Source organism: Amphiura filiformis, chromosome 9 (assembly GCF_039555335.1).
Source record: "Amphiura filiformis chromosome 9, Afil_fr2py, whole genome shotgun sequence".
NCBI lineage: Eukaryota > Metazoa > Echinodermata > Ophiuroidea > Amphilepidida > Amphiuridae > Amphiura > Amphiura filiformis.
This window is the reverse complement of record NC_092636.1, coordinates 36,686,165-36,702,232: the sequence shown is the minus strand read 5'-3', so window position 1 is coordinate 36,702,232 and position 16,068 is coordinate 36,686,165. Positions and strand designations below refer to the sequence as shown.

The window sequence follows — 16,068 nt, the reverse complement described above, 5'->3', positions numbered from 1 at the left end:
CAGTATGTCGTTACAGTCGCCAAGGATTTAGCATCAGGGTGGTGTCAGACCATTTTCCAAGAAAACTATATCCTTTTCCATCTAATCATTTCACAAAATTAATCCTAACGATGCTCACCTATAATACGAAGCAATGCAGCACGAAGCCATTGCAAGGCCATGTCTCCCACGTGATTCGATTACGTGACCAATGACGGTCACACGTGTGGCTTTCCACCCCCGGTCTGGTAGTGGGACCCAAGGAGTCAGTTGTTCAAAACCGGGCCGGAGAAAAACAACTTCTCTTCATCTACTTTCTTTCTTCCTTCCTTCTTTCCTTCCACTATAGCAAAAAGCAGAAAGGGAGCTGGGGTTAATAAACTATGTATGAAATGTAGCGAAATATTTTTGGCTCCGATTCAACAGTCGTGATATAAACATTACAATCTAGTGATTCAAGTATACATGTAGATCAAGAAGCCAAATAATGGTCAAGATTCAATACACTTACATTTTTTGTTAAATTGATAGACATTATTATTTGAAATTTTAAAAAAACAAGGCACGCATAATAAAGATGTAATTTAAAGATGTCTATGGCGATAAACCACACAATTAAAATATATTTACACGAATCCCTTAACCTTCCTTTGCAAAGTATTGTAAAGTAGATCCGAACATAGATATTTAATGTGTTTTTCTCTTGAAAGATTGCTACTTAACGAATCTGTGCAAAGAGCTGAAACCACAAAATCTCCCTAGCTTTTGTACTAGCTATAAATATACAAACAAAACGTCACCAGGGTGGTTTTTTTTGCATAATGTGAATGCACCGTCTCCAATTAATACCAATGAAAAGTCCTATAGCAGCAAATATTTATTGAAACACACTCAAATACCTTTGCTAGTAAGATAAAGAACAAAAACCTCCATGATCGTGTTTCGAATATATATATCAAAATAGCAATTTGAATGATAATGTTAGAAACATATAGTCTGGACGGATTTGGGTGTGGAAGGTCTCTTATTTTGTAAATAATTAGAATAGGAATCTAGAATAGGACATTAACATGATTAATAGCGATTGATTCAGCACGTTCAGAATTGGATATACTTAATCTAGGCTAACTATCATCAGGAACAAATATATTTTTGCAAACCACTGCTTCGTTCAAAGTTTCCCGTTCTTGTCCTTATAACAAATTGTTACAAGCTACATTGTTCCCCTAAAATGATACCATTATATGTATCGAATATAATCATGATAATATAGAGAATTCAATACTCCCCCCAACGGAAGTTCCCAAGCGTCTGATGCTACCTGGATACTGGCGGAGATTTTTGTTTTTACTAAAATGAATAATTTCAGAAATCACTGAGTCATTTTGTTAGGGTGATCTCTCATATTCTAATACAGTCTTTCATATTCACCAGATATTAAAAAAAAAGACTAGTTCGCGTCTGAAATTCTGACTACTAGACAGAAAATGCCGTACTGCGCAGGTCGGCAACCAATCACGGCACACCTTCGCTCTGACGTCAGAGGCGAATTAGACTTTTTATCTATGTCTTTCATTATAGCAAAAACATGAATCGTTGAGGTTCACGGCAATTGTTGTCTGTATTATACATTGTACATTACTTAGTACGCTTCATATTGTTAAATACCAATAATATGCCTGGGCGATACATTGAAATACGACGAGTAACTATTTGTTATGGCATCTGAAAAGACTGCATTGAAATCGCTGAAATTGATCAAGTTATATAGCCAAAAAGTATTTTTAGGGTTTGATGCTTCAAATGGTATATTTTCTCTCATTATATGACATTTTTGTTGTAATAGTACCAAAATTCATACGCACGGCTTCGGTTTTTAGTATATATTCGCCCTACCATTTCAGCTTCGAGGGCACACTGTCATTTTAAGGTGTTTACGGTTCAGTGCGTTAAAACAAGAAAAGTCTCAGGTCAACCCATGTTGAGTTTTTGATCATTTGGCATCTAAATCATATAGTTTCACCTGATATTAGTGGCATTTAACTGTGAGAGTTCTGAATAATTATGAGAAAATTCCACCCGAAATTAGCCATTTTCCCTTTGAAACCCGTGTAATACATAATTAGTGGTATTTAACCATGTGGTATAAAATACCTGCCAATTATTGTTGCATAACCAAAATCACTAAACAGACTGTTTCAAACTGATGTGTCATTCAGATATCTAGCATATGAAATTCCACGATGGGAAAGCTTCCTTAAGGGGTAACTGAAAGTAATCATTGAAAAAAACCTTTCGCAAAACATTGTAAAACACACTAGCTCTTAAAATATCTTAAAATACATTCGAATTAATATATTAACAACATTAAGATATGAAAGCGTACAAAAATAGTTTTGATTTTTTAAGTATATATGATTCTCAGTTTTGCTGCTGCTATTCTTAATGCAATGCACGCAATAACTATGGCCGTAAGCATGGTAAGAGCGGAACTGCAAGAAATTGGTTGATTTTTGCCATCTGTTGTGGAGGGGCTCAAACAGGTTGTCAGGATATTAGAGCAGACGTTAGGGGTACCTGATCGGGGCCGAACCAATCACAAAGCCCACGTAAGTAGGCTTCCCTTCCTTCAGCGTTTGTACGGGGAAATACTTGTCGAGAATGCAGTTGCAAGTGTGCATGCTTTGAACAATGGTTAACTTCAAATATTCAATGACGTAGAAACTATAACAAAATCATTTGGTGTGAATGAGCCCAATCTTGGGTTTAAAGGCTCTGACGCCTGGATTACTAATTTTGCTTAATGATTTGCCATTTATTGTAATAGTCAAAGCAACGGGTACAGAAGATGTAACTGTTGATATGACACCCTGCACTGTGCTAGCCTGATCTTGGTCAATATAATTAAAATGTATTCAAATAACAAGATTTAGATATATAAATGAGAGGTAAATGTGATTATGATTTGTTCACCTTCTCCAATTAATACCAATATAAAGTTCTATATAGCAGTAACAATTTGTTGCAACTCTGTCAAACACCGTTACCGTGGCCATGGAATTCCACGTATAGTCGTGGGTTGCAGGTGATGTCCGATATTCTTCACGTCTCCTTTATCATCTAATCATTTTAATCATATTAATAAACTATATATGAATTTTAATATAGTGATATATTTAACATTGATAGTGAATCTTACGATCAAAAACTGTTATTAATTCTGACCATGGTCGATATACAATAACATTAACTATGAGAGAATAAATTTAATATATTCAACCAGATTAACGTACCTTGGAGCAACCAACGTTGCGGCCAGTACCACTGACCTTCAGCTGGGTTGTGATGTTATACACCTTGAGACCCATGCAGCTGAAGGTCAGTGGTACTGGTCGCAACGTCGGTTGCTCCAAGGTACGTTAATCTGGTTGAATAGATTAAATTTATTCTCTCATTGTATGATTCCCAGATGATTGAGAGTATTCACAATAACATTAACTATTTTTCCAATAAAAACTACAGTGATCGTTTGGAAAATATTATGGTTACGAATTGAACGATGCATAATTTAGCCTCTTGCAAATAATTCAAAAAGGAATTCAGTTAAGGATAATTCACAAGAAACTGTTGATTCTTGAATATATAGAGAATGGGTACTTTTATACTCACAAACGGTAGTTAACCAAACGTCTGATGGTCCCTGGATACTGGTAGAGATTTTCTTTTACCAAAATGACTTCTTTCAGAAATCAGTCCTTTGGTTGGGTAATCTCTCAAATTCTTATACAGTCTTTCATCATGTTCATAGCAAAAACACGAATCGTTGAAGTTCGCTGCAATTATTGCTATCTATATTCTGCAACAGCTGTGACAATAACAGTGACAAGAGATGCATATTTTATATTGGGCAACAGAAATCTTAAAAAATTAAAGAAACATAATACCCTTCATATGTTGTTCAAAATACCCGCCAATTATTGTTGTCACGATTAATAACTAGACTGTTTTAAATGCGTGATTCTGATCACTAGAATAACGAGATTCCACGATCCTAACGATAGCAAAGTTTCCATGAAAGTATTCATTGAAAACACCCTTAGCTCAGAATTATTTAATGTACTAGGAGATCACCCGTCTTTCGCGGTTCATAAATGCATAGACAATGATAATGATATACTTTAGATTTGATTGGGAAAGTTTTACATGAAATCTTTGTGACCATTGGAGGATTAAGTTTCTGAAGACATCAGTGGAGTAAGCCCCCTCTCCGTACGAAATAAAAATCCTCCTTACAACAGTGACTAAAAAAGACTACTATTAAATCTTCTCCCAGTAGGACACAGTAAACGAATCCCACTGCAGGACTGTAGGAAATACTTGCTGTAGGGCTGGTTTTTACCCACCCCACCCTTGTAGGACTACACATTAAAAAAGACATTCACATATTGAATCACCACTCATAAATAGAGAGGTCAATATCATTGTCATCATTTTGTAAATAAGATAATTGCCACTAAAATAGGCTCAAAATGTGTCAAGTAGGTCATTATTATGTAAATGAGATGTTCAGTGTTTGTCTTGTTTGGATCTCCAAAAGGACACGTTGACATAGTTGATTAGTGACAAAACTGATTGGATTTGAGGCTGTCGAATAAATATTGAATGCCTGAGGTATAACAGTTAATTCAGTGACCGGATTGTGACTGTTTTCTCAGTGTTTAGCTCGCAGGGAGCATTCAGTGCTTTTGAAACTAATTAACTTAATTTGACACCAGTAACGTAAACAAAAACAAAATTTGATGTTTTATTTGGGCACTGACAACCTAATTCTTCGCGTCACTTAATGTGTTTCCCGAAATAATATAGGCCGTAGAAGTTTTTATTTACAAATAGATAAATACCAACAACATTGAGATATGAAAGTGTACACACAATATTTTTATTTTAAATATAGGATCTTCAGGTTTGCTGACGTTGCTATACCTAGTTCAAAACCTAGTACAGGTTGGCAGATATTATTATTTGAGCAGAAGTTATGGGTACCTGATCGGGGACGAACCAATCACAAAACTCGCATGCTTTGCACAATGGAATTAATAATGGTAAACTACCAACGCTCAATGGCGTTGAAGCTATAGCAAAATTATTCGATGTGAATAAGCCCAATCTTGGGTGTAAAGTTATTGACGCTTAGATTAATAACTTTCAGTAATTTGTCATCCACTGGGCTATACAAAAAATAGATACACACCACCTATAGAGGAGTTCGGATTTCCGGACTTTTTGACCAGTTATGGTTGCTGGAAATCCAGACTTTCAAAGTGTCTAAAAAATCTAGCAAAATATGAATAGTTTTTTATACATTTTATTGCATTTCCAGGTTTTTTCCCAATAGCATTGGCAACTGGAATTCCAGTCGTTTACAAGAAACAAACCTGGAAATCCAGACATTTCTTTTATTGAGATTAATCTCACTATATATTCTTATCATATTCTGCTACTAACGTATAATCACACCCGCTAATGTACAATAGGAGTCTAACTTACCACAAATAGGACATCAATATGATTTTACCCCATTGTTCTTGATAATATAGAATAAAGAAAACTAATCGAAAAAAATAATGTAAATCATCATGTTTTTAAGTAAAATAACAAAATAGGTTTACTTGGACCTTCAATGATGCAACAATGCAAAGTGCAAAAATTATAGGCTACTAGAAATACATATACCAGATTACTTAGGACTCGAATTTGACATTAAGAAATGTGGGAGATGCAGTTTAGAATGGGTGTAATTATATGGTACAATGGATAGTAACATGCTCACACAAAATGGAGACAGGAGTGCGATACTCCAGTTCAAATCCATGCACCTTATGAAAAAGGTGACTTCTATCTCTCCCACGTGGGGTGTATATTTCAAATGGAGTCACCCATTCAGGTAACTCCATTTGAAATTGATACTCCCCTGTATGGAAGAATAATGCTATGGCTTCCAAAGGAGAGTATGGATTCAGATGGTATAGCCCAATATCGACCAGAACCTATTTTCCCACCCAAATTACTCGGATACTTTGCTTTTATCTGAGTGAACGCATGCAGATATCTTGTTACAGTCCCTCATTTCAAATAGGTTTTGGTTTCTCTTTTGTTCAGAAATCAAAAATCAAGGGATTAAAAAGTGGAGCAGATCTGGTCTGCAATCATAACATTATTTCGAAAACTATATCACGCTTTCAAATGTAGATTGACTTGTTCGACTTCTCTGCTCGTGAATATAGCACTGCGAAATTTAAAAACTACTTTTGTATAATTTGATTAAGGTAACTTCAAACCTGATTTCCTGTGGTCGTACAGTTATATAACAAACTCAGATGAAAACTGAAACGGTTAAGTTTTTAACAAAGGGTACAAACAAAGATATCGATAATGATGTCACTCAAGAGCTTAGGCAGGATAATAGGAAACCACTTGACCAAAAAACAAAACCCAAACTAAAACTCAACATTTGAAATGACCGAATGATATATTGAAGTCTATTAATAATGGTTGTGTGCACTCAAAACACAACTAATGCTTATTTTTATCACATTGGACTCGCGTTCAGAAGCTAAACATACCGTAAGTTCAATGGCTTAGCATCATCCATCAATACTGAAAACAGTTATTTAGGACTGATTAAAACGTGTTTACAAAGTAATAGCAACATTAGAAAAAAGTTTTTCACTGCAAACACACTGCACTTTCCTCTTATTGTGGATTATTTGTCAAGAGCAGAAGCAAAATTGATGACTCAGCTTTGATCAGGGGAAAAGACATTCCACTTGTGGATATGTCTACTGAACATGCTGAAAGTATGCACATAATTAAACCTGGAATGACATTAAATGTCATAATTTTAGGTTGAAAAGCATTGATAATCCGTCACACCACTTGTGGGTGTTGTTTACAATAATTATATCAAATCTGTGTTGAAATAGAGTAATCCACATTGAGCTCTGTCTTGACATACTCTATATAAAGCGAAATAATTTCGAGAGAGGGGGGAATACTTAATTGTATGGAAGAGGACCGTAGTACTTGTCGCTATATCACTACAGGCAATACGCTACTGAACAGCTCTTTTGTTATGATTATACATTTAGAAGGGCATTTCGTGATCCACAGCCTCATCCCCCCACTTTTCTCAAAAAAAGTTGAGATTTTTATATCACTGGAAGCCTCTGGCTACATAATGTTTATGTACAAAATATGTCTTGCAGATTAATTCGTTTAGCAAAGATACCGTGAAATTTGAATTTCGTTCTGGTGCACCAGAACAAAATTACAACGTATTGTCTATGGAACAGTGTAATACACATAATCATGCATAACTCGCAAACGCAATATCGGAATCAGCTGAAATTTTGGGAATATGCTTTTTTCATGGATATGTACTGAAAAATGTCATAAAAAGAGGATGCTAGGATCACGAAATACTCCATTAAATGAGGCTTATGAATAAACTTTAAAGTAGATGTTGCGCGTTTCCTAGAGCAGTCGGTGATAAAGTAAGAATATGGGCCATTTACTGTCAGTAAATAAAATTGTGTGTTAAAACAAGCCGATTATTTCTCCTTTTTTTTCCAAAAAATCTATGTCCCAAATGAAATGAATGCGTGGCATATTAGAGTTATACTGCCTCCGTCTTGTGTTGAAATTTAGCAGAGATGTGTTACTGTAAACGTAGTTTGTCAAAGCTTTAGACGCTGCAAGTGCCAGTTGTTATGCTAGAGACTCATTTACACCACATAATGCACTCACGATGTATAAGTATCCAATGGGCTGGACCTACAGTTCCAAACTCCGATTTAAAAGGATTCCCCGTTTTCACATTGTGTAAAGAGAGTTTTTTTGCCATTTACAATATAACACATTACATCACTTATACAGCCAAGTAGGCCTACATTTAAGCAATATGTTGACTTGAATGTATACCTTGTTTGTTATAAGTTCATAAATTACAGTAATAGCAGGCTTTATATTAATCATTCTACGTGTAGATAGGGCCATCCTAGGAAATATCTGAAGAAGTAAAATATCTAAAGAAGTACAATCTGTAGAAGTAAAATTGGAGGGCGGGTTAGTGTAGTGGTCTTTTCACTCGCTTCTCACCACTTTGACCGGGGTTCAATTCCCCGCGGTGCCACATGTGAGTTTGGTTGTCGATCCATACTCGTCCTTGCAGGTTTTTCTTCGGGTGTTCCGGTTTTCCTCCTGCATCTAAAATATCGGACCTCTTCCCATAACCTGTCCCCGTCACATCCCTTCAATTTAGTAGCCTCTGAGCACTATTCGGGAGGGTGGGCTTGTTCGGCCGAATGTTATGAATAAATGAAATAAATTAATTTTGGACCACCTTTGTTGCCCTTGGGTGGATGCTTCTTACTTTGTCCCGGGGGTCCTTTGGGCACTCTCTTCAGGGTTTTCAAACCACTGCTTCCCTGGTTTGGGAATGTTTTTTGTGTTAGGGTTCCTTCATGAAGTTGCAATGTGGCTTAAGGGGATGATTTGGGTTAAAAATGACCTCCAAAGTTACGTGGCATGGGTCTGGTTTTTGTTCCATGAAGCAAAAAATTGTGGGTGGGGGACACGTTGTTGTGGCTGTGACATTTGCATCCTTGTAATGTGGATGTACACATCCTTGCTCACAAATGTCGATTTAATTTTTCAGTGAAATAATGTATATCTTTTTTGTAAAAATCCCCTTTTTTCGTAATTTCAAGGTTGGAGGAGTCACACTTTTCTTGAAACATATTTGATGCTTAACAAATGACACCAAATATGACTATTTTACTTTTACGTTGACCATTTAAAAAAATGTATTTGACGTAATTTTACTTTGGTTTTCTTGATGTATTTTTAGCAGAATTTGTTGAAAAAAAAATAAATAAAATAAAAAAGTTTTTGTGACTAAAATGTAAACATAGATGTCTTTTAAAAATATGAAGAGCAATGAATTATATGACACATACCAAGTTTTGCAACGTGTTTTATTACCACAGAGATGCCATGTAATGAAACTTTGAAGATTGTGAAGCATATAACTTTGCCGTTTACCTTTTAAAGCACACATCCCATCCACCCCGACACTCCCACCCCAATTGGACGTAGAAGTAGTGATGTAACAGGATTAATTACCATAGCAATGGATTTACACTATTTTGAATGTATTGTCCTACACTAGTCGTCACGCTGTCAAAGAACAGGAATAAAGGCCGGGATCGTAATTCTATAGAACTTTAACATTATGCTGAGTCCATTCTATATTTCACTCGCACCTATTCGCTGGCGAAGTGTTGTAATAATCGGATTAACTACCATAGTAATAAGGTAAAACAATTTTTGAATATATCGCGCTGCACTACAAGCAGGTTGCACTCATCACCTGTGCATGTCTGCAATCACAGATTAAATACATGCCGTTCTTTTCAAAGACACTAATCTTACAATGTCTTACAGGTGCGAGTGATCAACATGATATGGTTCAATGTCACTCCTCCCTTCGTCATACATACATTCGCCTAGCCCCATTTCCCTGAAATAAAATTGTCAAAAAATCACAAGCAAATTTTGAAACAAGCATTAAATGCTTGTAATAATATTTACATGTTAGTTAAACTAAGTATTTTCCTACATTGAGGCCTATGTTACAAAGGTCCGAAACCTGATCGACAGCTTCATGCTCCCGAATTGTCTCATTGTTGATAAGTTTTGGTATCATATAATAGATAATATTTTTTCTCATTACCAAGCTGAAATGAACGCTTCAGATGATATATTTCCGAAGAAATTTCACAAGTTTAATAAGTTGAGAAATCGGGATGAATTCGAGACGTTTCACCCCGATACAAGTTCGCCCGCAAAAATATATCAAACTATAGATGGCGCTATAATGATATACGTAAGACACTATCAAGAAATATACAAGGGTCGAAATAAATAAAAATTATGAACTATCTTGTCAAGATGAAACGTTGAACATGAAAAAAATAAATATACGCGCACCCCCTCTAAAGAATTAATAAAAAAAATAAAAATAATAAACATGTAAAAGGTGTATTAAATACACAGAGATATAGAAATATTCACGGGGCTAATTAAATAAAAAGTATAGGTTATCTTGTCAAGAATGATAATGCGCGCTAATTAAGATTAAATTAGTATGAACATGTAGGCTACTGGGCCAAACTGGTTGTTGGTGCTATGGTTATAGAATGTAATTCACGCGTATCGGCTTGCTATTGTTCTAATTATCCATATTTATCTCTAAAAAAGGTTCCCGTTTTCTCAGATATATGCATAAAGAGGATGTAGTTAGTTTGAAGATTATCCTAAACGCCCCTTTAAAACTGACGATTCCTTGTAACATTTCGTGTAATGGGTCAAACAAACAGTTAAATTAATAAAGAATATTTTGCTTATGTTGTCCATGTAGTTTATGAAAAAGTGTAATTCTTTGTTTATGGGATGAGACGAAGTGCATAACAGGTGCTGGTGAACTATCAAATGGAATGTCACGTCTTAGAAACTACAGTATATCAAAATTATGTTCAATTGGCGGACCTTTGTGAACTGAAAAAGAAGGTGCGGTGACGCAAAGATAAAAATTACAAAACAAATGAATGGATTCATATCATTTCGCTTAATACATTATGCAAAAAATGATTTAAAAGGACCCAAACCAGGGCTAAAAGAAGTCGTGAATTAAGTCCTTGTATTGAACAGTTCACCCATGTTGAAATAAATGTTTTTATTTACAAAACTTTATATATTTAGATACAAAATGTAATCGAAAGTCATGTTCACAAATTGTCTTGATCAAAGTACGCCATAATCTAATCTAAATCAAAGCAAAAGTGTAACAAATTTGACTTAAACAACTGCTAAGAGGTGTAAATACGGAGTTAAAGTGACCTTTAAAAGCAAATTAATGAGATCATGAACAGGAAACAACCATTTGATACTGTACCTGTGGGTGAAATGGATTTAAACCTTTGGTTGTAGCGGAGCCTTTTTCTAAAGTAAAGGAGTTGGATTCAGGCCACAGACATATTGAACCATTTAGACTTCACGGAGAGGACATCTTGATATTTAATCCAATGATTTATGCTTTATCTGTTGAGGGTGAGGCATCGTGTAAAATGAAATTTGAAGTTATCAGAAGCAAGATCGGAGGCCAAGACAAGATCACAATGTGGGCTGTCATTCACAACTTTCATAATCGGCCGATAATCGCTCTAAAGAAGTAGAGCACCACAGTGCATTAGACTTACAGATCAGCTCATATATATCCCATTATGTTCACTATGAGTTTGTTTTAAATAAAACCATGTGGTTCGTGCTTGATAATTATTTTTCTTACATATAAGACATAATGTTGTGATTACCGGAGACTTTCTTTAATATTTAATGTCTCATATTGACTGATGTTTTGCTAGGACACAGCTGATAGTATAGACCTCTGGAAAGGCAACCGTTACTCTGAGTTTCACGGCATACCCTCACTTTCGATCATTGGTTACCCGATCATTGGGTACCCGATCAACCGTCTGATGATCGGGTACCCAATGATCGAAAGTGTGGGTATGCCTTGAAACTCAGAGTAACGGTTGCCTTTCCAGAGGTTTATACTTTGAAATTTGTTGAATAAATCAATCAATCAATCAATCAATCAATCAATCAATCAATAAATAAATAAATAAATAAATAAATAAATAAATAAATAAATAAATAAATAAATAAATATATGTAATAACTTATTGTAGCTCACGTATTCCGATGTTTTTATCTTTTGAAATCATAGTTTGTATCAAACCACAAAATTTTAAACAAAATCTCACATGTTTTAATATTAATGTTTAAAGTATATATTGCTTTTCTGTTTTATCCATTCGTAGATGAATGCGATAAATAAAAATATCTGTCCCTTTGGAAGACGAACACCCACGGTAGCTACACATGTTTGTGTCCATCAGGTCAAAGTTACCAATGGATCAACAATCGTCTGCAGTGTGCAGGTAAGGTAACCCATTAATGTCCTAATATTTTGAACGATAAGGGCAATATTGAATATGTTTGACTGGACATGCTTTCTCCGACTTTAATTGGTGACTTGGTTTTATCATGGAAGAAAGAGATAAGAAGGAACCACAACGACTTCGATCGGCCAAGTTTTAATCCGCTTATCTATTGACGCATGAAAGAAAAAGCTTCAATGGTACTTCCTTTCATGTATGATCCATTTACCGCGATCGATGCTTAAAATCATTACTGTATAACAAACCCATCCACGAACAAACAAACGCTTAAGATTCTGTTTCACTGATGCTCTGAACATGTATAGTAGCTTTGTTTTAGGATCTACAGAAACTGTTTTCTTGATCGTGTTGTGTAGAAAATGTCCTTTAACATCGAAAAATCATCAAAATCCTGCCGTTTTTTGCTGAGTTTCATCTTTATCAAATAATGTAAGATTTTGGTGACTTTTTCGATGAAAAATAGATGTAAAATGTTCTTAAATAATGTACAATGTTCCGGTTGAGTCCGGTACATGAAACCTGTTTAATTTAATAGCTTATATGTGTATAATCGTAACTAGCTAATTCGTTACAGTGCAAAAGACTGCCAACTCTGAGAAAAAAGTCAACAAAGTTAGGGAAAATTGGGCTGGAAGAAATAGTGTAGGCCATCAATGACCGATGAACGTCACCATCCTAAGGGTGCTTGCACGGAAGGTCATTTTCAAATCATCCTCCAGACACGCTCCAGAATACATATGCAAATGCATTGAGTACAATACCAATCACCTATTTAACGGGATATTGCTTAAATCTCATGAATAACTGTCAATGAAATGTCGGTAAAGGAGTGGACAAAGTGAATGCGTTCGTTGTGGTTCCTTCTTATCTCTTTCTTCCATGGTTTTATGAAATGCCAACTATGGTGTTTTGCTCAAAGACAAAATCGTCGGTTTTCATTTGTATTATTATTATTATTATTATTATTATTATTATTATTATTATTATTGTTATTGTTATTGTTATTGTTATTATTATTATTATTATTGTTGTTGTTGTTGTTGTTGTTGTTGTTGTTGTTGTCGTTGTTATCTAATAATACACTATTATGATGTATTTTTCAGTCATTATCTAGTACTCTATTAATGTAAAATATGCATATTGAATGTTTCTAACCACTTACCTTCTTAATTTACAGATTTACATCTGTATATTATTTTCTTTGCCAAAGTTGTTCCAATGCCCTGCCTACTATCTGCGACATACCTTTACTCTTATTAATTGTGAATTGTCCTTTACACATATCGTGTTAGTTGTAGTGTGATTTTTATTCCTTAGCTAATAGTGTGTAGAATTACTTAATTATTTAACCACATGTCTTCAGTGTTTCCTTCTTCATAATGATCTATTAAACCAGGTGTTAAATACATTGTATTGACATACTTGATGGGACTGGAAATGGCAAACTCAAGAAGCAAGTAGTTAATATCCCTGAAATATATAGCAAAATTAAGGTATTAAATTTTAAACAGTTTCAAACAGTATTTACACAGTTGGAATAATATCAATATTTTTAGAATATTCTGTTATTAAAACTTATGACCACGTTTTGTTGCTTAACGAAAAGAATAAAACGAATAGAGAGTTACTTTTTTATGGTTTGTATTCATTAAATTGTGATAATATTTTTCACGGTTTTCTGAAATAATTGCACATGGTTGCCTTCCATGATAAAGCAATTAAGGCGTCTGACTTTAAAACATATATCTTGTCGCTAGAATGTCACATATGGTTTTATAATGACATGGTTCGCGTAACTCGTATGACCACTTCTCTTTCATTATTTGTTTTCGCATATCTTGTTTGAATAATTATGCTATGTGATAGTCACGATTGAGGTTCTCAGAAGTAATAATAATAATAATAATAATAATAATAATAATCGAAACCTCCACGTATCAGATATTAGATAATATGCACGCGTAGGAGCACCTAAGTATGTGACCGAACGTACTCGCGCACAACTACACCATATTTGCATATAGCGTGTTTTCATGTTGCTGTTGTTGGTCATTCGATTTTTTGGAAAGGCAAAGCGTCAGTTGTGTTTCAAACTTTTTATTTTTACAAATTCTGAGAATAAAATCTTAAGTTGTTTTGTAAAGTGGGGAGTTAAAAATGATCTTTATGAATTTGGTTTATAACCCCTTTGCATCAGTTATAATGTCGGGCCGGACCTCGGAATTTTCCAAAGTATCTTCCAAAGGTAAAATATTGAGATATTTAACAATACCCTCGAAACAACTAGTTATAGGTTATTGCATCAGTTATTTGGAGGGCATTGTGAAAAATCTAATCATTCATAAGAAACTTATTCTATGAGATACATTGCACCATTTTGCAGTTTAATGGTCATTTACACTCAGCACAGTCTACATGGTCTAATCGCACTCGTCGTACGCGACATTCGACGCATCAATATCTCATTTTTATTTACTCTCTCACCAAGTAATCTAGGCGTGGTGTTAAAAACAAATCTAAATGATAAAATGTTGTTTGTAATAAATCAAAACACAAGTTTATTCATAGACTATTAGCGTCTGTTATTATTTGCATCGAAATGGGAAAAGTCGGTACTTCAGTAGAATTATTTGTAAAAGTTAAAGTTACCCTGCGAGCAATTTAATGTTATATACGCCATAACATTTTCCACTTTAATACGTGGTTGGGTAATTTTCTATTATTTTATTTATTTTGAATATCAATAATTCGATTTTAACATTATTATAGAACATCCCGTACTCGTCATCCCCTTTCCTGCCTTATTCTAATAATTCTATCCTTATTTTGCGTCACACATTGAATCACGTGACATCGTAATTCGTCGTCATTTTACTAATTACTATAAACCGTCGTTTTCTAAATCCTTGTATTACGCAATTTGCCGAGCGCGAGCAGCGACAAAAGGCGGAAACGTTTTGCACTATAAAATAATCGATAATATCGCCCTCTGTAGTTGCTTAATAGGATATCAAAGAAATTCGGACGGCTTATAGTTGAGTGTTTTTCGGCAATATGCATAACTTTTACTATCCTTTACTGATACTAACACCTACTCCTATGAAAAGGCTTTATATCATAGTACAGACCGCGAAACTATTAAGGGACCAGTTTTATAGCATGTTTAGCCCATGTACATCAGTTATGTCATAATTAGAACCAGCATCCAATAGCTGCATCTTTTAGCTCGGGTTTACGACCTCGTTCGTTAAAATTGGTCAAGAAATATGACACGATGATTCAAAAACTCAAGGAAGATGCAAATTCAAAAGTTGTAGTTTGCTCCATTGCATGCTTTATTGATTTGTATAGAAAACGTTCTCAAACAAGAGAACTAGTGCCGTGCTTACATTGATTAGCACATTAAAACTTCCGCCGATCATGTTGATTAGAACATAAAAGTGCAACTTTTGATTTCGTTACTTCCCCGGGTTTTAGATCACCGTGAGAAGAAACTGATATATTTGTCTTTGTTCAGGATATACATGGGTAAACATATTTGGTACCTTAATTCTTTTTCGGTCTGAATATTGAAGGGATCTTTTAAATGGATACACTCGGAACGCTAGTCATTGTTGTTTTTTTAATTTCAAAGTAAAAAGGTGTAGAATTGTGTTGCTTTAGACATGTACCGATTGACTTCCAACACGACTATGCATAAAAATAGAGGATTGTCAATAGCGTTCTGAGTGTTCAATCATCGTATCAGAGGCATATTACTCAATATTTTTTGCCTTTTTTTGAAGAATGATGGAATCAATAGGATGCATATGTTCAGTTTGGGTTAAGTCTTATGAATTTACACAAACTGAACATCGCCCTTCTATAATGTGTCCGTCATTCTTCAAAAAGGCTTTAAAGGCAATTTCGGTAATTCCCGAAAGTTTTTGTAAACGCAGCTAAGACTATAAGGGGTCATCGTTCATGCTCCAAAGATGCGTGCGATTATTGCCTGGTAATGAACAAA

The 16,068-nt window shown here is 34.8% G+C and overlaps 1 protein-coding gene across 1 annotated transcript in view; it reads left to right on the top strand.

The window, feature by feature from the left end:
- The window catches only part of LOC140160067 (von Willebrand factor C and EGF domain-containing protein-like), a 104,474-nt gene extending 101,606 nt beyond the window's left edge, over positions 1 to 2,868 (top strand). The window contains exon 6 of the mRNA XM_072183336.1: positions 2,807 to 2,868. Coding sequence (XP_072039437.1) covers positions 2,807 to 2,868 — 62 coding nt within the window. The remainder of the gene's footprint in view (positions 1 to 2,806) is intronic.
- The last annotated feature ends 13,200 nt before the right edge of the window (positions 2,869 to 16,068 follow it).